This window comes from Epinephelus moara, chromosome 20 (assembly GCF_006386435.1).
Source record: "Epinephelus moara isolate mb chromosome 20, YSFRI_EMoa_1.0, whole genome shotgun sequence".
NCBI lineage: Eukaryota > Metazoa > Chordata > Actinopteri > Perciformes > Serranidae > Epinephelus > Epinephelus moara.
Genome location: NC_065525.1, coordinates 25,859,468 through 25,884,831, shown reverse-complemented (window position 1 = coordinate 25,884,831; position 25,364 = coordinate 25,859,468). Strand labels below are relative to the sequence as shown.

General features: G+C 40.9%; 1 protein-coding gene across 1 annotated transcript in view; it reads right to left on the bottom strand.

Annotated features, from left to right (window-relative positions):
- The window catches only part of roraa (RAR-related orphan receptor A, paralog a), a 214,790-nt gene extending 191,190 nt beyond the window's left edge, over positions 1-23,600 (bottom strand). The window contains exon 1 of the mRNA XM_050073187.1: positions 23,289-23,600. Coding sequence (XP_049929144.1) covers positions 23,289-23,442 — 154 coding nt within the window. The 5' untranslated portion in view covers positions 23,443-23,600. The remainder of the gene's footprint in view (positions 1-23,288) is intronic.
- Between the last annotated feature and the right edge of the window lie 1,764 nt (positions 23,601-25,364).

Here is a 25,364-nt window from a genome sequence, read left to right as displayed (position 1 = left end):
TATAGTCCTCGTTCACGTTTCTGTATAGAACAAGTTGGTGCTCCGCTTTGTGGTGGTCAGCGTGATGAATTTGGAAAGCTGTTTTCTTTGTTTTGATGGTAATGAGCAAATGTAAATAACACACAGCAAAAATATGCTCTCTGTACGATGAATAAACATAAATATGTTAATGATGTATAGCTAGTAGAGTTCCGACTCCATACTGTATATAGAGCTTGGAAACATTTCCACAGCATCCAGAAGTGCTGAGCATTATTGTGCATCAGCATTTCTTAAAAGGGCCCATAAGCGCTCTAACATTCTAGGTATCATCTCAGTCGTTGTTGGATAAAGAGAATCCATAAGCCCCTCATTGTTTGCAGTTTGACCAGGTGCTTGGCACATAAAACCCCTACATTCATCTGCCAAAAACTGCTGGCTCGCACACAAGACTGCAAACATCTCCTCTTGCTCGCTGCTCTGAAAATCATTTTTTTCAAGAAACGGCGCTCTATGTGGAAACACAAACTGTTTGTATTCAGATGTCTCTGTTAAAAAAAGGAAGAAATTAAATAAACATTTATCTTAGCTGTGGATAAAGCGTAATGGTTTTATAACAACGACACGTTATCTCTGTCTGTTTATCTGTCTTTTGTCATAATCTGTTACTCACTTCCAGTTAATAAAATGCGTATCATCTCACATAAATCAAACTCACTAATACATGCTATTTTTTAAATGCTCCTGTACAAAAAAATACAAGACAGCCCAGTGCAATCTATTCTTTTTTTCCATGTCTTGTGATGAATATGAACCTGGGGTTAACCTATTCCTTACAAAGACCAGAAATCAATTAATATTTAATTTGTCTGCAAATTAAATATTGAGAAAACAGGAGGGCTTTTCATAATGTCTCTGCAATTTTTTATTTTTTTTTACTAGATTAATTTGAGTGTTTTTCATCAAAGGCAACGTTACACCAAAGCTGCCACATCCCCATACTCTTCCCAGTTTTGGCTGCACTTTTCTTTCAGAATGATTGATTCATGAATGGATGACTGCACAAGCCTGGTGTGCAATATAGTGTTTCTTTCATGCTGCTAACACAATCTGGTTTTAAACATCTTAAAAGGTTCCTTGTATAATATTTTACATATCCCATATGACCAGAACAGATAGGGTGGATAATTCAAATGCAAGCTGTGTTAAACATCCACTGTATGAGGTGCAGAACCTTTTTTTGTTATAGACCTTCTCACAATTGTGTGTACAATAACTTATGGTTGGAAAATCCTTCCTTCACAAACATAAAACAGCTGTAAGCCATAAACACTGCCTTGACTGGTTAGTTTTTAGCCACCTAAAAAAAAAAACCCGCACCTAAAAATACTAAGTATCAGTTTAAGTGTACGCTATATTTAGTATATATTTTCACCACTTAATCTTGCTGCCAGATGGCTCTTTACGACAGGGAACTGAAGCCGTTCTCTCAAAGACTCCAGTAACAGTGACAGTAATTTTACTTCACAGAACACAGGAGTTTCTGGTCTACTGCTGCCTCCATGTACAGGGTAAAGTGGTGAAAATATTCCACACATAGCGTACACTTGAACTGATATTGATTTTTTTAAGTAAGTCATTTTAAGCGGCTAAAACACATTTTGCTGTGGCCCATTCTACAGCTGTAAATTGTTGAGCCTCTGTGCCAGTAGATTTGATTCATCAAAGACAATAGCAAAGCAGCACAGTACATAAAATAAGTACAGCAGAGAGGTCCGATAGGTCAGACCACCGTGTTAAACGTGTATCTTTAAACATTACTGTTATGGTTAATGATGGAAAATGACAACAGAAGTAAACAAGTTTGCCGATTTCACATAGCTCCGCAATTCAAATACATTGCCAGTTGTCTTCCCAGAAGTGACCGTTCTTGTAAGCAGGGCTGCCCCCTAATAGTCGACCAAACGTTAGTCGACCAGAAAGGTCATTGGTGGCCAAGATTTCATTGGTCGCTTAGTCACAGAAAACTAAACAAACAAAAAAAACCTGTGAAACTCTATTCGGAGCTGCACTTCGTCAAAATAACTCAAAACCTAGATGACTGGACCATGTGGGAGTTTAATTTGAAAGGACAGAAACAGGAAGTGGCCACGCTCAGCAGCCAGACAGGAGTCACGTTAATTTCCAGGGCTGGTACCTGCGGTTATACCACAGGCTAGTTAATAACATGTCGGACAGGAAATCCAAAGTGTGGGGTCATTTTGAGAAGGTGAAGGACGAACCCAAGGTGATATGTAAACTCATCTTCATTGGTCGACTACAAACATGACGTATCATCTGAAACATGAAAGTAGCTACATGCCCATTAGCCACTTAGCACAATCATTACTGCTTTTGCCGACAGCGTCATTAACAGGCGGCTCGCTCAGTGTGTGACATGCACTTGTAGCTAAAATATAGGCCTATATTAATGAAGGTTCATTAGTACGGTTTTGTATTTCTCTGTAATGTAGCACAGTGTTAACAATGTTACTGATACTATTCTTTCTCATACCTTCAACTCAAACCATTGTGTTGCTCCGCCCAAAATATATCATTCAATAATTAAATAGAAATCGTAAACATGTAGGTGACTAGTTGACTAATGGCCCTAAATGAGGACTGCTGGTCAACTAGGAAAATTCTTAGTCGGGGCAGCCCTAGTTGTTAGTGTGACGTCGCAGTGATTCAGCTTAGTTTAAAGTTACATCAGGTGGGATCACGTTTTTTGTTGTTTTGTTTTAAATCCAAAAGCTTATTATCTAACAAACTTACTAACAGGTTATCATTTGTTATTAGTGGACTTATTAAATACAAAATGCACTTGCAGTAATTAAACATCATTAATTTCTCAATTACCAGCTGTCACTTAACAACGAACGGTGAGTGATTTCATTGATTTTTTTTTAACTGTTGAGGATCCTCTGAGCGAGTATGACACTAATTACTCCACACAAACTCTTGAGTCGAGCAACAGATAAACATAAGCGACATCTTGGCATGCATACCCACGCTGCTTCACACTCAAGAAGCTCACAACGTCTGACGGGTTTGATGTACTTCAGTCACCCTGATATTTCACTTGTTTAGACAACCTGCTCCGGTTTAATCATGCGAATGTCTAAAATCATACAAAGTAACCTTTACAGTCACATCCAGGATCCCAGACTCAGTCATTACTTGCTGTTTGAATCCCAGCCTCAGAGCCTCTACAAAGAATATAACAGCATTTCAATTACCAAAAGACAAAATATTCCTTTTACCAATGCTGACCTTATGCCTTCAAGACAATTTTAAGATTAATTTCAAATCCCAATTTGTTAACTTTTTAACAAACTGATTTTCAAAGGCACCACAAAGAACGGGACGGTCTGATTTCTTAGGGAACAATCAAAAGCCAGCGATGATGCTTGTTAAGCTTCAACATGTTCAGCATATCCAGCTGGCAGACCATCATTACACACAATCAGACTTGCTGGCAACATCCTCTCCAAAAGCTTTAAAATGATTGTCATCTCCTTATATTTAAATCCCCATATCTACATTAAACAATCAGAAATGTGAAATATAAAATATCATTAGCAGATGCCAGGTTTATATATCAGCGATTGCATCTATTTTTCTCCACGTGGTTTAAAATTAAAATCACAGTTTCCATTAAATACAGAGTGTATAAATCATTTTATGGAATAGATGGTTGAACCTGGGCTGTCGTTAAGGGTCAAACAATATCCAAATGTATGACACAGGTTGAAACCACCCAGTGCTCCGCAAATCAGCTGGGCACAAAATACCCTTCTGTTCCCACTGTCACCTCCTGGTACCTTCACGCTTTGTGGATATATCTGGGAGGGAGGGGGGGGGAGCAGCGGAGAGAGCCAGGAACCAGGGGCTGAGGCCGAGGAGCCTGGATAAATTAGCCAAACCACTTAGGTGATTTCAACTAAAATTAGCAGTGCTGCCTGTGGGCTCCATCAATTCTGAACTTGCTCAAACTCTGACAAGCATGGGGGGAACTTTTCCCCCTGGCCCCTCTATCTAGGAGCCCCCTCTGTCTGGCTCTTTCTCTCTTTCCTCCTTACACCCTCTATTTTACTATAGAGAGCTCCAATTAGGAATTCCAACCGCTATGCCTAGCCACGACTGCACATCCCGGCATTCCAAGATATCATTTTAATTTATTTATTACCTCATTCATGTCGGAGCCAAGAGTGGTGATTCAATTCAATGTTTGCGCTACTATATATTAATAAAAAATGATAAAATAGAGCATTATTTCAATTTAAGAGCACAAACAAACGGTGTTCCAAAACTGTGCTGTGGCTCATTTTCAAGGTTCAGGCTCAGCAGTTGCATGGTCACAGGTGCTCATACTGTCTGTTGACACACAACAATGTGGTAGCTGAGAAACCACATGATCTGAATAGGGTGGAACACAATGAGCCCAAATTTCAAAAGGGTTCCTTTGCCAAAGCTGTAATTCAAATATTACCAACATGGCAACAGAGGTTTTTCTTTCATTGTGTATGCGGGACATAACGCACGAATCTCGGAACATATGTACATAAAATTAGAGCAAATGTTGCAATCATTTGTTTGAATGCACATGCATGATGAATAGACAATTTCCTTTATAATCTGATGACATGTGTGCAACATTTATCTACACCTGGCTCCTCCTGGCACCGGGTTCTCTCTGCCAGCCAAATCTACCTAAACTGACAGGTGGCCACCTTGAAATGAGAAATTTGCAACACATTTTTGTATTTAGTCAGAGTTAATTGTCTCTCTGGAAGGCAATTCCACAACAGTGTTATTCTAAGCAGAAGTTAATATGGAGAAGCTGTGAGCGTACGCACACACACAGCGACTGAATTTTGTAAAAGCAACAGCGAATCCTGAATTCTCTCACGAGCAGTAGGGTAAAAAGGCTCTATTTAGCCACGCAGAAACAGCATCCGTTCAGCCTGAAACATCACAATAAAACCTCATGTTTGATGTGGGGAACATTTTGTGTTTGCACATATGTTTATGAAATCAACCGCACAAATTTTAAGGTGATTTTTATTAGCGGAATTAATTGCTCACAGTAGTTCAAGCTGCGGGGCGAACGGCGCTTTTCATTGCTAATCAGACAGCAACTCATCAGCACCCAGACAGCATGCGTGCTGAAACAGAGCACAGGAGCATGAAAACACATGTGTATGCAGACACACACACTCAAACACCAATAAAAACTAGATGACAACATTTAAAGGACGCCGCCGTGACTCACTACGACGTTCAATCAGACATGTAAACATGCATAAAATAGTGACGGATCATATTTGCTGCTCGAGTGACTGCCCGAGCCCACAGAGCCCGGGCAGATGAAGACAAAGACATTTCATAGTAGGAAGTGCACGGTTCCAACCAGCCAAGCAGACTAAATTGACCTATTCCTTAATCGTTTTTAATGAAGACAATGTGAGCCCTGAGTGCCGCTGAGACCCCGAGCGCTGGCGCTGCATGCGTGCGCACGCTGCCGCAAAACTGGCTGCCACACAAACAAAGCCGAGCAGCTGATTTTTAATTCTAAATTGTGAATTCCAAAACATCTCTCCCAGAGATTACCTTTCCCCCAGCAGACTTTCTCTAATTTGTTCAATTAATGGGAATAGTGTTCCAATTAAAATGTCATATCCAAATGAATTTAATTTGAGATGAAACTGCCTGTGACAACTGGTTGGTGAGAGATCTCTGACAATGGGACTGAATAAAGCGGTTATATTAACATCCATCAATCCAGTTTTTGACTCAAGCTTTTTCCTGATCATATGCTTTTTTTCATTACTTCACAAGATACCTCAGGATGCTGTATCTTAACATGGCCAATAAACTGCATCTTCTTGTGAGAGCTGCATAGTTGGACCTGGCCTAACCTGTCTGATGACACTATTTTGTAAGCGTCCACCACCATGAGGCAGCTCAGAGATACAACTGAGACAAAAAGGTCAGATCAAATTAAACTATTTGATCACGCTGCTGTACAACACAGCCGGTTGCTTTTTTTCTTGCCGTTATGCAACTGCTAACATCTGTTACTTCCTCATAGACATTATGTGCAGCCTAATAAAGCTGCAACATTATATGTCGGATTTGAACAAGAGCTTAAATTTACATCAGAGCAGACCATTAATGACCAAATCTAATATCACAAGCATGACGGGTCTATCATGCAAATTGGATGACTCTTTGAATCTCCCTGAAATAACTTATTTCCTTCTATGTTAAATGAATTCATTTTGCCTCAGCCTCCATTTTCTGCCGGGCCGGGATGTATGCAAAAATGTATGCAGACAAATGTTCTCATCTCTTTGGGGAACGTCTAGCGGAGGACATTTCTCTGGGAATATGCGGACATTCTTTATGCCGCATAACGGCTCCTGCAAACCTATTGTTTTGAGTTGACAAGGTGCTCCACGGAAGCACGTCAGCTCTTATATCAAATTCGCCATTCTGACCTTCACCCTAGTTTCAAGTGGGGCAAAAAAAAAGAGTGCACGTGAAACAGGAGTGGGAGAGGGAGAGGGATAGAGGGAGTGAAGACAGGAGAAGTTATAAAGAGAGGAGATTTCCAAGGACGACTCCAACTTCCTAATGGAGTCTCCAGAAGCTAGAGACTGGTACGCCGGTGAGGAGGAGGAGGGCAGCAGAAACAACGGCTCCCTCTGGGGTGAGAAGACAGGGCAGCGGTCAAGGGTATCAGGAAGATAAGAAACCACAGAACTGGAAGCTTTACCGATCCATCAACCGTACCAGTGTTAAAACACCCAGCGAGTGTAGGTGTCTTTATAAAAATACCAGCCTACTCTTCACTTTTAAAACTGCTGTTGTTTCCTCTTTTCTAACAGTGGATGCTCTTGTCATCGAGCTTGCTTTGTGTATATTTCTGAACTGTAGAGGATTAACAGGCTGTAAAAGTATGCAAACTGTCAAGGGGCCCAATTTCAAACACAGCTGCTTATTTTGTTATTACAGACCTCCCGGTTCTAAGTTGTGTTAAGAATACATCTCCTCGCGACTGCTGCCGGAGCCGCTCTCATGCAGCCGAACAGCAAAAATACCTTTCCTTAAATAAAACATAAACTAGGGGAATTTAATTGTTTCTGCCTCCTGTCGTGACATCACAGTGCATATTGGCCAGCCATTACATGAGCGGATACAGATTAAGCTTGTTGACATTAATGTAATGCAGCCTTTAGTGTGTCCTCCACCATATTGATATCGATGGCACTTTCTATACTCACATGTTCACTTTACACAAAACTATGGCCACACTATTCTTTATCAGAGGGAGTACAAAAAAAGTAAAAAGCCAAATCTCTTTTGTCTTGTTATTCTGAGCTGAAAATGTCGCTATTGCAACACATTCTCCATATGCCTCCAGACATCATCAAAAGACTATTTTTACTTTTTATTGGTAAATCATCAACTTTTATTTGAAAGTAAAACAAATGACAGACGTTCCAGCCCCTTGGCGCACCATCATGTGGGCAGGACAGCAAAGCCAGGCAGCCTGACGAATGCCCAGCCAAGGCAAGCTGGAGGGAAGTAAAAGACACTCCTCCTCAAACGGGCCCGTCAGCTTTCAAAGAAGCAGCCATTAGTGAGTGCTCATCAAGCGGGAGCAGGGGCCCGTCCATTCCCCCGGTGGAGCAGAGCAAACGGCAGGCCACAATGCCTCTACAGGAGGAGGGGAGGCGGAGGACTACAGAGATGAGCCCTGGACCCAGTGGTGTTTCCGAGCGGAGTCAAGCCGCACGTCCCCGGCACACTCAATTCCCAGCCCAACTGTCACTGCTGGCACTCAATTCAGCCCCTTCAAGCACATAATCTGTGCTCGTATGGCTGTTAAACACCACACACTCCGGTCCTTCACTCATCCCGTGCCATGGTATTGTTGTGTCTGCCGTCTTTCTGTCTATTATTGAGCCATTAAAGGATTTGGATGGAGAGCCATTTCTCAGCATATGTTATCTTGATCAGCGACAAGACAACTTAAGGACAATAGATTCCTTGCACATTTAGAAACTGATCATTTTGTGTAGCAGAGGTAATAGAGGAAATATCAGTAGATGTATATCTATTGTGTGCTTTGGAGCGTGGTGTAACCACCGCAATCATTTGCTCGCTGGTTCATGCAGCGAGGAGCTGTGCGCGGCGCTATCACCGGGAACAGGTGAGAGAGCTGACTGAGATTCTTGCAAGTTGGAGGGAGAATCATTGCATTAATCTCAGCGAACACAGTGGGGTCTAAGGTGGCACGGTGCCATGCCGGAGATTCCCACTTACGGCCATCTCTCCCGATGACAGAGCGATAATGTCACATGGGTCCAGGTGAGCGAAAAATGGCAGCCTGCTTGATGCTCAGCCGGCTGCTTTAATTGGCTAAAACAAAGTAATTTGAGAGCGGTATGGGGGGCACGAGGGGGTAAATGATGGGACAGAAGGTCATTGCTTCTCTTTTACTCTGCTGTGTGCCATCCACCAACACTCCCAGCATGTGCTACGGTTAATATTGAGATCTATTATACACTAGCCTTTCACCATCTGCTTCACACACTGAGAACCAGTGCTGCACACCTTGTTATTGAATTTAAAAAAACAGAAAATGTGTTTTGCTGCACTGTATGTCTGTTTGAGGATGTTGCAGCATACTTTGATTTGTGGGGATCACAAGACACTCAGATGTTACTGATGGTTGGTGAATTATAACAAATGATGTAATAGCATCAAAGGAGCTTTTAAAGCGCAGAGCAGGGTATTAAAAGAGCTGCCCTCTGTATCCATACGGTGCAGTCAGAGCACGGAACAAGCAAGTGTGATGTCTATATGAGAAGTCGTCTTTGTACTCTACACTTCAAATAACAGTGTTGCAATTAACCAGCATTCACAACAACCCTGATATATAAAAATGCAATTCTGATATAATGTTAATTATACACAAATGATAATATTGTGTAAAAAAAAAAAAGCCTCTTAAATCATTCCTGTTTCTTGATGTTTGCGCTTTGGCTCCCTCCCTAATGTCCCCAAAACACACACACATACACCTGATATGATGCCTTGACGCAGTAACTAGCTAGCTACTACCACAGTATGCAGCTACTGACGTACAAAATCATATCAAGGGGGACATACAAGAGCGAGACTCTCTACCCTGCTACTACTCATATGAAGCCAGGATAAATAACAGACTTAAAGACTTAAAATGTTATTTTAGTGGAGCCTTGATTGTCTTCACAATTTATTGTTTCTCATGTGTGAAATTAAAGTAAATAAAAGCTTCACTTCAGGTATGCGTCGTTGCGACGCGTAGTTACATTTCTGGGGAGGTGCACATCAGGCTACGCCGTAGGGTATGGCATAGGCTCTACATTGACGCACAGCCTATGCCGTAGGTACGACGTCGATTCGATGCAGAGGTAACACTGCTTAACACAGTGTAGGAGTTTTTGGGATCCCATGAAATAGACAGGGTGTTGGTAGACATCTCTGTCTGCAGGAAGTGTGATCGACAGTAAAGGAGGGCAATGGCAACTTCTTCACCTACTATCGCCCCCATCATCCTGCAGATTTTGCCACAATAGAGAGACTAATTTGCACTTACTTTTTTTGCCCTGAAACTGGAAACATTACATTAAGGTCTTAGTTGTGTACTGTTAAAGCTGAGTTATAGCGGATTTGAAATATTTTATCTCTGCTGGTTATTTGTTAGGCAGAAGAAGCAAGAGAGAACCAGGGATTCAGGTCAGCTAACACTGCTGGAGTCAGTAGATAAAAAATAAAAGCAGACACGGCTAGTGTTAGCTCTTTTATAACGCTTTTGAATAGGTATTGTTACAGACTTCCTCTCCATCTCCCTATTATCATTTTTTGAGTGTATTTGAGTGTCATTTGCCAAAAAGGAGAGAAAAATTTGTCTGATAGCTTTATCTTTAAATTTTTCAGAATTTCTATAGATATCACAATAACATTGTTATTATGTCTTCTTTTGGCCACGATAATAGTGAAAATCTGATATTGTGCCAGCCCTACCTCAAATTATACTGGAGGTACAGCCAACGATTATTTTCATTATGAACTGATCTTACAATTACTTTTTTTCGTCAATTGAATAATTATTTTGTATCAATGTCAGAAAATAGTGGGGAACAAAAACATTCCCAGAGCCTGGTGACGTATTTAAATAGCTTGTTTTGTTCCAATTAAAGTACTGATAATCAAATGATTATAAAATTGTTGTTGATTCATTTTCTGTCTATTAATCTCTGGGAAAAGGATCTCGGGAGCAACAATTTGAAGGTTTAAGCATATTCAACATGAATCCAGTGTAACACGTACTACTTATGAAATACTTAAGCATGTGTTGTCAAGACAATTTCATTCCTAACTTCGATACAATACCTTGAAAAATATCCATATTCAATTCCATTTTTGATACCACTGGAAAAATTGGCACTGAGGGCGCAAAGTTTTATCAAAAGAAAAAAATACCAAGCCTATAACATGACAACGACAACTTTTCTTTTCCTGGTTAGTAGCAGAGAACAGCAGCGTGACTGTAGTAAACATTAACAATAAGAGAGAGCGAGAAAGCACAGCAGGTAACTGTGTATCGATACTGCAGAAAATTAGTGTTGAAAACTGTTTCAAATATTCAGAATTGGTGCGTTTCGGAAGAAAAACGTGACATTAGCATGTACTGATATCTAATGCTGATGCAGTATATTCGTAATTAATCAAAAAACTGCAACTATTTTGATCACACTCCTTTAAACATTGTTTCCTGAAGCACACAATTTTTAAAGTACTTTTCTATTACAACATATTTTCCCTCGTGATATTCCATCAAGACTTCCAAAACTGAAAAAGTGACAGAAACAACAGGTCATAACAAAAGGTGATGCACTGCAGACATGTTTCCAATATAAAACCACGTGTGCAGACAGCATTTCATTAACACTTGTGTGTCTGTGTGTGTGTGCGCATTCAGGCATGTGTCTGGCTCTGAGCGTGCGTTCAAGCGTGCAGGTACGTCTGTGTGTGTGTGAGCTTGTTTGAGTGCGTCGAGATACATGATGCACCTGTGTTAAACAAATGACCCCAATGCCTGTGTGGGTTTCTCCCAGGTGTGGCTGATGCATGGATCATGTGGTGCAGAGTGCTCGGGGCCACATTGGCTCAATCGTCCTGGGATCATCTCTGAATGTGGCCCCCGAATTTGCATTGAGTGAAGGAACGGTTCACCTCCTCACTACAGCCTTCCACGCGTCTGAGGTGCAGGGGAGGAGTGTGCTAGACCAACCCCCTGCAGGCAGAATCAGGTGTTATCTGTCTGACTGGGGACACCGCCATCAATCTCTCCTGTCCACTTTCCTTTGCCCAGAATCAAATCAGCACAGGGTAATACATCTGCGCTGACGACGTGCAGACAAGATAAGCAATCGAGTATGCCAAAATTTTGCCAAGTTTGGCTGATGTGTGAAAGGAGCAGCGATAATGTATTTATAACTATGCAACTGGTTTCCACTATCATACTGTCATCAAATGAGATACTGCTGCTCATTTAATACTGCAACTAATTCCTCAAGCTTTGCTTTCACATCAGTAACTAGAGCCAGAGCAACAACAACCCAGGTGCAAAGTTGTTATAAACCAAGTAGCAGCTTTTGTGCACAGAAACAAAATGCAGATCCTCTCTAAAGTAGGGATGCACCGATCGACTGGCTGAACATCAATATGGGCCGATATTTTCCTTGCTGATTGCAGCCTGTCAGCAAATAAGATGACATTCACCAGTGGCTGTGGTTGATGTTTTTCTGTTGTGTCACATTAATCTTGAGCAGGCTAAAAAAGCGGACTTGATGTCTAATGGTGTCCCCTCATTGCAGGGAAAACACAAAATGAGTTTGGGACAAACAGATCTTCCCTGAGCAGCCATGGGGACGAAAGGATGGAGGTTGCATTGAGTTACATTATGTTGCGTTCAAGTTCTACTCCGTAAAAATGACTATTGGGCGATTGTAATGTTTTCGTGATGTGTTCAAATGTCATCTTGTAAATTTTGTTTTTTGGGGAGAAACTTTAATAAATCCATTTGTTTGAAGGACAAATTTGCCGATGTATATAAAACAGATATGGAATGAATTAATGAATGACTTTATTTCGAACCAAAATAAAACAAAATAAAAACAAAACGAAGAAGACAAAGACAACTGTGTCCGAGTATTATTATTACAATTATACAGTATTAGAGAGGGAATTATGAAATACATAATAGGAAGGTTTTGAAAGCAGTTTTTTAAAGATGTTTTTCACGTGAACGGAGGTTATATGAAAGGTTGTTTCATAAATTTGTATGATTGGATTTGTGCTCATTCAAAGGCCGCGCGATGAACAACTGAATTACTTGAAAACAGTTCAATTATTTTTGAAGATTGTTTTGTTTCCCTGGCACAAAAGGGGTTATAAATAACAACAAGTACAAAATAACAAAAAAAACAAAAAAAACATATGTATCTGTATCAGCTATCGGCCAAACTGTTATTTTCAACATCAGACCGATTCACAAGCGGTGCATCCCTACTTTAAAGGAACCAATAAGCTTTGTTCAAAAAAAGAATCAGGTTTCGGGTAGATCTCATGCTTTGACACTAAACGCAGCTGAAACTGACAGAAACACAACACTTAGTGTAATCAGTTCAGTTTGTTCTGTCTTTCAACACACATTACCTGGGCTGCTCTTCAAGGTTCAATTTTATACACCATCTTATTTTCCATTAACTTTCATACTACCTTTCATACAGAACAGAAAATATTTCCTCCGACTGCTGCACTCACAACACACAGATGTACTGCACCACTGAAGGCCAGTGATTCAATGGACATTTGAGAGTCAAATCTGTCCTGGAAAATTCTGACAAAAGCTTTATTTTTTACCGTAAACTGTCCACAAGAGTTGGCATACCTCCTTTTTTACCACTTTTTTTTTTTTTCTAAACTTAATCTGTAAAACATATGATCGGAAAAAGTCTTTTATCTTCTTGTCTTTAGACTGCCCTTACATCAATCACTAGTCTGTTTCATTTCCACGGCTCATTCAAAATTCAGCAGTTATGCTTTTAACTGATTCAAACAGACTAAATAACATCAGACGAGCCCTGCTCTTTCTCTATGGTTACCTGTTATGTGAAGAATTGATCTGAAGATTGCACCTATTGCTTTAACAACTTCAGTGAGGTCTGGCCCCGAGCTATACTGCAGACCTTAAAGCCCCCTGTGAGCTAGCCTGCAGCCTCACATACTCTTTCTGGCTGTTGCAAAACGTTTCTGTGCTTGAGACAAAAGATGACCAAGCTGCTTTAAACTTAGGAGGGATGTGCTTGAGGGCCTCAGGCAGTCATCATCTGTTAAATCACATGAAAATTACTCTGATATCTCCTGGTTTTAGAAGATGTCTTTTGTCCGACCGTTGCCCTACAATAAAAGCTCCAAAGTCGAAATAACAAGTGCACTTTCTTGTAATTAATCTGTTAGACAAGGCTTGTTATGCCTCGGGCCACTAGGCGGCAGGGAGTTAAACAAGCGCCGCAGCACAGGGATGATCTGAAAGTTGACCCAAAAGATGCACAAGAGAGCAGTAGGGGAAGAGGGAGGTGAAAAACCTCTGTTGACACCTGGTCTGTATGATAATCTGATCTGTGTATGATGGCTCAGAGTTTGAAAGGCACTTTGTCCAATTAGAAGTGTGCAGCAAATTTCCACCTGCCCCTGACAGAGATGAAGTGGCTCTTTCAGAAGACGCTGTGGCACTGAGCCAGCGAAGAGAGCCCAAACACCGCAAGTGGAGCAAGCAGAAATTAATGAGCATCACAAGCCACACTTGTTTAACACAAGATGACATCGAATGAATATTCCCTCAGTTAAACTGTTTCATACTATATTTCAATTACTCAAACCCTCAACAAAGGCTGAATGAAGACAGTTTATTAAGAGAGAATAAGCTGATGAAGGTTTGGCGCCAGCAGAAATTCACAAAGTAGATGCTTCTTGTTTTGGAAAGGTTTCTGTTGGATTTGGATTTTTATTTACCTGAGATTTTCCCAAAGTACTCTCCTTAACTTAGCTAAAATCAATATACTTTTTAGTCATCCCTAACCATTTATAAAATATAAAATATATTTATGTTCTTGACTGTTGCATTACTTTGCTTTTATTTTTATTCCCTCTTGAAATGTTAATTTTAGGCGGTAAGCAGTAAGTAATTATAATATATATTGGGGGGGGGCATATTTGAGCACATCCCCTCAATATATATTCATATTACTATTATTCTTATTTTTATCATTATTATCGATTAAAAAAAAAATTAAGAAAAAAATTCCATCTGAAAAAATAATTAGCAAACGTAATCATTAGGACTGTCAAGCGATCAAAAAAATTAATCTAATTACATGCTCTGTAATTCATTCATCTAAATTAATCGCATACACCAATTTTTGTTGTTAAAGTATTCAAAAAAATTCAGTTCAAATGAATTTTGGCAAATTTGTCGTAGTAAAGTTGCTGGATTTTGGACACAACTGTCCCCCTGTCCTCTACCACCGAAACTGGTCTGCAATCCATTTCGCAAGGGCGTTAGTCACAGGTAGACTTACTCACTTTGGGTCTGGGTGTTATTTTGACCGCCCTAGTAATCATATTCATAAATACACTGAACAAACTGTCACTATTATTATTAATGGTTTTAGTATTATGATAAACTGCAGTTCTGCATGCAGTTTGTCCAAGCAGTGTTGCCGTACCCCAGCAGAAGCCACTGTTTGACTGCCGTAGGTGCAATCAGTGTCAAACGCTGTACTGTCTCCATTAAATTACTTTCAAATGCATTAAAATATGGAATACAAGAAGGTAATTTGAGCGTAACGTGTCACTGTCAGCAGTTCTTGTAAAGTGTTACTAATTTTAAAAAGTCATAAAAATGTCACAAGGTTTGCACTTTTCCTGTGCGACCCTCAATCATATGCTGGCTCCCTGAAATGGTTCGCAGTCATCAAAACTTTGAGAACTACCATCAATGATTTCTGTTTGATTTCCCAGACCCCCCTAGACAGGGTTGCAGAAAGTGTAGATTGAGCATGGCCCCCCCCACTTGTTAAAAAGGTGATTACGGCCCTGTGTTTATTATATGCAACAAACAACAAGGCAAATTCATTTAACTGAAGACCTACTTGGTAATAAATCCTATTCTGCTATTAAGCAACAGTTAAAAGTGGAAGAAAATTTGAGTTTTGAGCATTAACATAACTTGAAAGCAACAGGAACTGTTATGTGCGCAAGTTCTTCATAAGTTCATAGTGCAGTGTATAAGGGATGTCTGTACAATGTGCCACTATCAACATCAACCAAAGGCCTTCATCTTCCTATTTCTGTGTGTCTATTTCTGTCTGTCACATAAAAATAGGCTTTTAACAACCCAGCATGGCGTTAATTATTGCCTCTTAAGCACTGCATTAGTAAAATAAAGCTGCAAATATTGATTGATCAGACAGCTGATATTTGTCAGTGAATGAGAGCAGGATTCGTGTAGCATACATGGCGAAGAGTGACTCTGCCTTTCAATCACTGTCAGAAAGCAGCACAGCGGCAGCATTGCTGCATTGATTGAGCCCCATCGTGCCACACTCTGTCTTAGTACGCCTCCTAAAGCAATCAATCCACAGACACGCAAGAACCAAATATTCATTAGTGACTTATTCATATTCAAAAGCCGCCTTTTGAAACTAACAAAAGAGCAGAATTGTGTTTGACAGGCACACTACAATGATTCTATGACATACTGTGTGAGGCATGAACAATCGTGATCATCTTCTATTATTGTACGAGCAAATGACTGTGTGCATTATTGTCGTCTGCCAGATGAGGACGTCTGTACAAACAGCTCTAAAAAAGATTATAGTGTTAGGATGTTACACTGTGAAACAAATACAAACGGCGTCTTTGATTTCACAAATAATTCTGCTCTCAGATTTGTTTAAAATGACACAAAGGGTCAGTAAAAATATCCATGTTTGGACAACACACAGACTAGTGTTAGATTTTTCAATAAGAAGAAGCTAATAGTTTCACACTGAGTGATTCAACATGATTAATACTTATGGGTATTGTTTAAGTACTCCAGCCCATTGGCCCTCTGTAACTGGCAAAAAAAAGAGAGAGAGATGGGCTGCGATGTTAATAATTAGTTGGTTCTGCGCTCAAAAAAATTCTGTCCAACCTCACCAGATTTTAATCAAAGGCTGAAAATAGTAGCTGATTGTAATCGGCACTCAGAAGTCACCAGGGGTGTTTGAAGAGCCCGTCAAGCCTGAGAGTGGAGCTAATTCGATTAAGTGGCGGCAGTACCTGGAGGGGACGGATCTGTATCTCTCCCTTTTTTATTTATGAGATTAAGTCGCGCTTGTTATTCCAATATAAATAATCAAGCCAACAGAAATGACACTGATTTTCAAGTCGTTTTATCTCCCTTGTCTCCAAAAGTTTTTTGTTTATTCCAGGTGACAAATAAACTTTGTTGAGTAATACTCCGGCGGTACTGATGTAACGGAAATAACGGCGGAGGATGTGATGTGCGTGCTTCGCCTTTCCTCAGTATTATTACCTTACCCAGTGTGAAAAGAGCAAAGGAAAATCAAAGTGTAGGCACTAGAGAGAAAAAATGTGCTTGCTCCTGCAACTTTATTATTTATAATATTTGTTCAATTTGAAGATGGATTTGTGCAAATGAAAAACAAAAACTTCACGTGGTGAAATAATGATGCAGGGACTAATGATGCCAGACTGATGTGTTTGAAACAAGACCAATAGTTTCAGCAATTCCTGCGACCGTTCTCTCTCCTCTCGACTCTTCTAGTTATATTTAATACATCCTGAGAATACGTGTGCAGACATTGTTAACTTTCATTATTAGCACTCTTAACTAAAGACGAAAGCACATGGATTCTTCTGCATCTGCGGCTACACATACTTCCATTTTCATCTTCGCCTGATGTCGCAGCACACCACTCAACAGCCCTTCAACCAGCTGCCATGAGGGCCATTTAGCCTTCAGAAAGCAGGATAAATAATAGTTAAGAGGCTCTTGAGGTGAGGCCGTTTGACTAACATACTTAAGATTTTACAACGTTACCTTTTCCTGTTTTAAAGCGCACACATGCACAGAAGGTCTCCGTGGCCGGGAGATCATCCTGATTTCTCTCTCAAGTGTTCAACACATGTCAGCACCCCGCAGCCTGCATGAAGCCGTAAAGGCTCTGTGGTAATATTTACTCTGAATGTGCAGACACTCACGGCTTTATGTTCACATGACTTGACATAAAGCAGCATGAATGTATGTGTCCGGTATGATTCAAAGGCGCAGGGATGATGGCTTCACAGATACTGCCGGTCAAAGTTCCTGACTTGAGTGCTGAGGGGCTTACCTACCTGCTTGGGAGCTTTGCACCCTCCACACTGGTGGAGATGTGAAAAGCTTGGGTCTAGATGCGACATAAGAATCCTCCCGAGTGATCCTTCAGACCCCTCTCACCACCTCTCTCCCTCCAGGCCTCTTCTAAGGGGGCTATTTCATATCAGAGAGGCGCAGAGCAGCGCAGAGCCAAGCAGCACCAGTACTTAGGTCACAGTGTACCACATTAAATTTAGACTCCTTTAACGCCCTCCAATAATGCATCTGGAGTATTTCCGGTCATTACTATTCAGACTTTTCTATCTAAGATACAAACTTCTGTAAATGGGCCATAGATCTGAGCTGTCGTTCACCACAGGAGATTTCACATCAAATCTGGTGTCTGTCACCAGTTGAAACTTCCTCGCCAGCCCCAGTTAAGCCACTGGTGATTCAAACTCCAAAATAAAACTGTCCCACAAGAATAAAACTTTAGGATTTGGTCTAGGGTAAGTTTGACATTTCGAAACTTTTTTTAATTAATATAGCCTATTAGGGCTTGCATCACGTTGCCTACAGTATACACCCGATAAATCTAAAAACTGACTTACAGGTTACCAAAAGATGCAGCTACACCGGAACATCTGTGAAATGCATCCTTGTAGTCGTGTTTTTACTTTGTCAGACCCTTGCACTTTTTGTTCTGCCTCTAATGTGTGTATCCTGAACTGTTTTGTAATATGTCAGCACCAATTAACAACTGGTACAACCACTGTGCTTTAGAAAAAATAAATCCTGCACTGATTGAAAACACATGGACTCAAAATACATGAACCTTGAACCTTGGTAAACCAAGTTTTCTGTATTATATTAGTTGCAACAGAATACAGATGATGTAAACGTGATAGAAATGAATGTAGATTTCAGCATGGGAAACTTAAAAGCTATTGGTCCAGATGTTTAGGTTTATAGAGAGAATCGGGGGTCAAGTGTTGAACTCTGGTATGCCTCCAGACGGCTAGCAACGTCCTGTCAGTTTCCTACAATAAAAACAGGAGTCCTTTCATGAAGCATCTCTCTTATCAGACACATTCCACTCTACAGCATCACGGGTCACTGCATGATTTTTAATTCCTTCACATCACAGATACGGACGATTAAATACGTGATGACAAAAAATGTATTAAACCCTCATAGATGCAGCACAGATACACCAAACTAAAACAAGCGGTTAACAGACTTAAAATGTCAAAGTCGCCGCTCAGTCTCGCACTTTCACTTTTTGAGCTCAAAACATTCAAACGCCTGCTCTTTAAATATATAAAGCACCAAAAATATTTCGTTTAAAAGGTCCCAGAACATGCCTCTGTGTGTGTAATTTCCTTGCAAAGTATGACCTGTTTCCTAAAACCAGGGGGACTTCATTTAAATATTTGAATATAATGAGTTTAAAAGTAAATTTGAGCCATTTATATCACAATAAAGACACTTTGGGAAATTCAAAGCAAGTTTCTGTAAAAAGACACAAACACATCCAATCTGTTACTTCAGCTAATGCTAGTTAGCTTTGTCACGAGGGTAAACTTTAAAAATCAAATATCACGTTTATTGCTATATGAATATATATGCTATATATGATGGGCGAAAGCAAAAGACTCCATCGAGGAGGACACATATGAAAAGGAGTCGAGGGATTTTTCATTTCATAGGAGCTAAAAATTAATTCGTATTTTACAGCTCTTTACAAATAAGAAGGGGAATTTCAGCCAAAAACAATATTTCATTATTTTATATATTTTATACCATGTTATCTTTACCTGACGGCGAGAAAGAGCCTCACACCTGACATGATAAAATCTCAATCACTGCTCATTTAACTACTAATATTGACATTCACAGCTCCATCCTCCTTAGATAAGCACACTGACGCTGATATGTAATTTGACCTTTGAAGCTCATAAAAACAGAAGACTTTTTTTTTTTTCTCCGAATGGTGGCAGTGCCAAAGTCTAAACTGAGAGCAGATGTCACCGTCTATGTAACAGCTCAGTGTACAGTCAAAGAAATACTGTTTATCCTTTCTAGTTAAACTGTTTTGCTGGTCTTTGAAAGAATAGATCAAATACTGAGCTTTGACTTCAACAGTCTGATTATTAACATTTAACAATGTTAACTGTGTGACAGCTACCAATAAAAGTCTTGATGATATTATCACCTCTGCCACATTTAAGGATTGAAAAGCGCAGGAGGACTGAAACTCGATATTATGTTACAGGCAGCCAGCCAGAAAAAAAGAGACACCTAATGGAGTTCCTCTCCCGGATCTGTCCGAGCTGAAGGCTCAGCTATAAGCCTATACCTGTATCTTCATGCTCTCCACCGGGCAGGGAGCCCTAATTCATTGAATTTGAGAATGCCACAGCCTCAATAATGTTGCTGTCCACTCGAGTGGCGTGCAAGCTCCCGTGCCAACTGCGGGCTTTCTGAGATTTTGTGTAAAACCTTTTTTTTAAAAGCCTCTGCGTCCCCTGCACCTCATCCGTCTTGTGTCGACAACAACTGAATAAATGCTGCCACTCTAGCCGAGAGCTCTCGTTTCGCTGCCCAAAAATAAAACTGCCGGACGAAAGCGTGTTCATTAAGAGGAGACTGAATGTTTTATACTCTGCCTTTACAGTGTGGATTAGTGGAAGTGTCAGGTAAGATTTGCTTCCAATGATGAAACATTTAAAACGGGACAATCTACAAATGTGACATAATGGGTTGAAGCTGGTGTTTAGTATGAAAAAATAAGAGATTCAATCTAGATATGACACGAGGCAAGTTAATAAGACGTGCTGGAATATTTTCTGCTGCGGGAAACCACACTTCACCTGGTGACAACTTTCACAATGTTTAAAGCAACATGATCTTTCTATCCTGTTCTTACTCCGGCGTGAGCACCAATCAATTCCACCTCTTTCTCCTGAACGAAGGAACATGATGTTCAGATGACTCACTGTCACCGTCAATGACAATAACAAGTGTGTGTGCGGCGTGAGAAGACAAGTGCAGTGGTCAGTGTCACTCAGTGCACTACAGCACTACAACATGTACCGTACGCACACCTTCAAACGCTCTCATGTTAACACAGGATCCAAGACACCGGAGCTCTTATCAGATCTGCGGCTTCACGGCTTCCTTGTACAACTGTGAGGTTTCAAGCCTCTGCAGAGACCGTGACCTTATATAACCAAGCCATTAATATTGATTGTTTCCAAATTTGCGAAGCGAGGGGATCTTGCAATATGAAAATAACACCCTTTCTTCTTTCCAGTAATGATATCCACAGCCCTCCAAGGCCTGTTCTCTGACCCACTCAAGTCTTACAGCGGAGCTTCTGCTGAAGTAAGCCCTTTCTACTTAAAAGGTATTAGCACTCAGGGTTAAAACAGTAAATGCTCTGCATGCAGGATAAGAAAATGTGCATCCTCAGAAAGTCTAATACAGCTGGCGTAAAGAGAGAAACTGCGCTTGAGCGAGTGTCTGCCGCCTTTCAGATGTTGGTTTCTGCGGCTGGCCCGAAAAGTCTCAGCGTGGAGCTGTAATCCTAAAGAGTGTCTTACAAGACTGTAACACCACCATGAGCCATAAACGTTTTTTTTTTTTTTATTGGTTTTTTTTTTTTGAATAACCCTGCTCTGAAGTGTGCCGACGCAATAATCCAACTGCAGTTACTTGTCAATGGAGCACTTGCACTTTAACATCAGTGCTTTATCAAGTGAAGCAATTACCCCATCATTGCTTTATGAAACTTTCCCTCTGCTTTCCTGCAATGTGAATATTTACATTAATACATAATCTGCTTTGTGAGTGTCTTTTAAAACAGCCAACTGTTAGGGTGTTATAATGTTAACGTCTGTAAGAGCCTATAGATTAGATGGCAGACCATAACAGGTGTGTTTCTATGTAACTGTGCATCAAAGCAACAGATGGCAACTCTCTGATGCTTAAAGATAGATAAAAAATTAATAACCTGTTGTTACAACAGTAAAAGCTGAGCAGGCGTCCTGTGTGACGACACACACCGGAGCTACACAGTTAAACATATAAGAATAAATTAATTCAGGATATCATTCAGAACTGATTTCTAATAAATTCTGACTTCTACTAAGTTTTTAAAAAGTTCTCAAAACTTTTCTTGAAGCCGCCTGCTGCTAACGCTCCCCAACAGTCGTTCTTATTCTTTGCACAAAGGTCAAAATGAAGTTTCAGTGCAGGGAAACTCCTCTAAAGCTGCAGAGGTTGTCCCACTGAACATGTGTTGTTTTTTTTCACCCATTCAGCATTACATAACAGACTGAAGGCGTTCTTTTTCCTGTCTTTCTCTTTCCCAGACGCACTTTAATCCTGTGCATAAAAGGGTGGGGTGAATATGGGTCAGCAGGTTAGGAGTGTCTCAAAGTCAGACTTGCGAAAAAAGAAATCAATCCACGAAGCCTCCTAACTACCTGTCTTTGCCCCGCTATTACATAAGTGCTCCGGCTGTGCCAACCCACAAAGTCACACAGTTTCCCTTCAGTGGTGTGTGTGTGTGTGTGTGTGTATAAATACACGCTCAAGTGCAGTGATTTCTCTGTTTCTTTTCTAATTAAACAACCGCAGTTTTTCACGGGGAGTGGAGGAGTGGAGGTGGGGGGAACTCTTGTGTAAAGTGAAAAGATCTGCGATGATGATTTCTGCTCTCAGTTGCGCGCCTCTGTTTATGGCTAAACCTGTTACATAACCAGCTTACATTCCACATTCACCATATCACACTCTAAATATACCCTGGCGCACAGGAAGAGTGCGCACGCAAAAGCCACCGTTCAATGAATTAATTGTCCACAGCTCGCCTCGCTGTCATGTACGCACCGAGTGTGTTTGTCAAGAATCAGCAGAGAAATCAGTATTTCTTTGAACTTGGATGAGCCCGGTTAGCCTGTGCTGGAGACAGCCGAGAGGGGGTGTGGTTAAATACTGTCTGTACTGTACAACATGGACGGGACGTGGTGGGTAAATCATGTAAAAATGAACTCGTCCTCAGCAGCGATGCAGACAGACTTTTGACGGGCTAAATTGACAATACAGGCCCGGTTAGTTTTTTTATTGTGATTATGTGGAGGTTTGCAGCGCCTTCATGCTTGCAACAGTGTTGGAGAGCTAAACAAAATCCAGCTGCTGGGGCGTCTCTTTTTTGTGCACACAGGAATAGCCTAAAAATCTGAGCTGGAGATGTAAAAAATCCAGCCAGACGGCGCTGTGTGCTGGATGAGGAATAGTGGAGGACACGTCCCCTTACAAAAGGAGAATGGGACTGATCGATAAACTAGCCCACAGTTTGCCAAAAAGTTCACTTCTGACACTTTGACAATATCGCGTCTGAGAGGACAGGTTGGCCCTTTTTGGCACCGAGACACGCTCCCGTTGGTCAATTCGAAGTTGCTGGGTAATTGATTTATCTTGCAGTCAGAGTAAATGTGACATCTGTGACCGTATCACCCCCCTATGATTTGAGCTGTCAGTGGAGCCTGAAAACCAGCAACACACACCGAGGCACTAATTACAGCCGAACGCGTAAAAGCCGCGGTGGCACTAAATAAAGAGCCGTGTCTCCGTGGTTGGGTGAATTTAAGACACTGTGCAGTTATTTATGGAGGAGGGAAGCGATTTAATTCATTTTGAAGTTTGATTTGAGGAAAAATCCGCCATCGGTGTTGATTTCCCACACAGTAAATAAAGCGAATCACGGTCCGCTTACCTCTGTTGGTGCTGGAACAGGTCTGCCTTCGAACCGGGGCTGGATGGTCCGCTTTCCGGAGCGTCTCCAGGTTTACCGGGGTTTCCCTGACCGGGGTAGCCGGCTCCGAGGCGCTGTTGCCCGGGTCGCTCGCTGGATCTGGAGGGGACTCCATGTTGAATTTCAGATTTACTGTTTAACTACCGCTAGTACTTCAAACTAATTCTATGCGATCTGTGAGCTCCGGCACTGCGTCTTGCTATCTAATTTAGAGTAGAAGTAAGAAATGAGAAATGCGAGTGTGTCTGGAGGTGGGTGTGTAGGTTTGATTGTCCACTAGCAGCGCTAGTGAGAGCTCCAGTCATGCACACTGAAAAGGGAGAGGTTGTCAATAGCCGAAGAATAGATGTAGGCCTGAAAGTAATCCATGCTGATCGACCCTGCGCAGTTTTACATGGGAATGGCAATATTTTATTACTGTCTAACCTTGCTCAGCAGCTTTATACATGTGTGTATTATCTTACTCACAACTTGGGCACATTTAATAACACTACATGTAGGCTGCTGCTGAATCTGACCCTGAAAACTGGCCAAAAAAATGCCCAAATGCACCCACAGTGACATGCATTTGCATCATCCCATGATCTCATTTTATTAGGCTGTTAAACTGAAAATAATGAACATCATTACCATGAAAGCTGCAGGTCTTGTGCTTGTTATTTTGGCTTTAATCTGCAAATCTACTCCTGCTAAACATAGTCAGTATCATGCACGTTATTATATTGCATTATAAATACACAATGTCTGCAAGTTCTCAGTGAAAAGCTGCGGAGGTACAGAAATTATTTACTGCTAAATGATTCAGTGTGGGTGCCTGGCTGCAGCTTACAGCAGTCTGCATGCTGCTCCCGACCATACAACAACTTTCATGTCTGAGAATTCAAACAAGGAAAGCGCTCTTCATTATTTTCATCATCATCATCATCACCACCATTATCATCATCACCACCATCATCATCACCATCTCCCACCGTCCTATGGGAGGAGCGGACTGCATTTCTGAGTAGTCTGCTGCCTCTTCCTCCTTCACTCACTCACTCACACAATAACCTGAGAGTCTCCCGCTCTCCTCTAATAAAACTTTCACATTGGCACCAGTTTGGAGATCTTTAAGATACACCGCCGCGTGCAGCTGGTATCAAAACGTCACTCTGGCAGCCGGCACCCGTGCACCGCTTGTTGCGCAGCAATTACAAACACCATGCTTTCTGCATGTGATCAGCGGGCGAGCTGCGAGGCGGAAACCCCGCCTCTTTAAAGCGGTGCACGTGGACTTTGACATGGTCCTGCCCTCTCTGTGCAGAGCCAGACTGCTGATAGACAAGTCAGTGATAACACAGAGAGCCCTGAGCCAAAAACTATTAAACTATTCGTTCACACATCCTCTTGTAACCTCTTGATGACTGCATTTGATTGGGACCAGTATACCTGCCTTTACACATAAACAAAGTTAATTTAATAAGGTTTAAAAAACTATCTTTTCCATTTCAAAGCTCATGCAGTGTCAGCGGCTATTGTGATAAATGGTAACACTTTATTTGAAAAGCCCGCCTACAGAAAGTTTATAGAGCCTTTTAAACCTTTCAACAGTTTTTTAGTTGCGATTCAACAATTCAAGTTTTTCTCTTTGTCCGCAGATGTTCATCCACACACAAAGCAACTATATATTCTCAGAATAATTTAGTTCAGCTATTTACTGAACCTGCTGCAGTGACTAGTTAAAGTTCAGCTAAGTTATTCTGAGATATGTATGTTCATGAATCCTACATATAAATCTCATATAGAACGTGTAAAGATTTTTGTTTCGAACAAAGCAAAGTACGTGTAAGATCACATGGCAATGATCACTTATTCTGCCGTACTTAAATTATTGTGTGGACATGTGGGGCAACACATACATGACACAACATAACATGAAGCCACTGGTTACATTACAGAAAAGTAAGAATTATTCATGAAGTAGATCCAAGAGAGCACACCAACAGTTGTGTTTATCAAGTCAGGATTATTTAAACTGAAAGACTAATTTGAGTTACA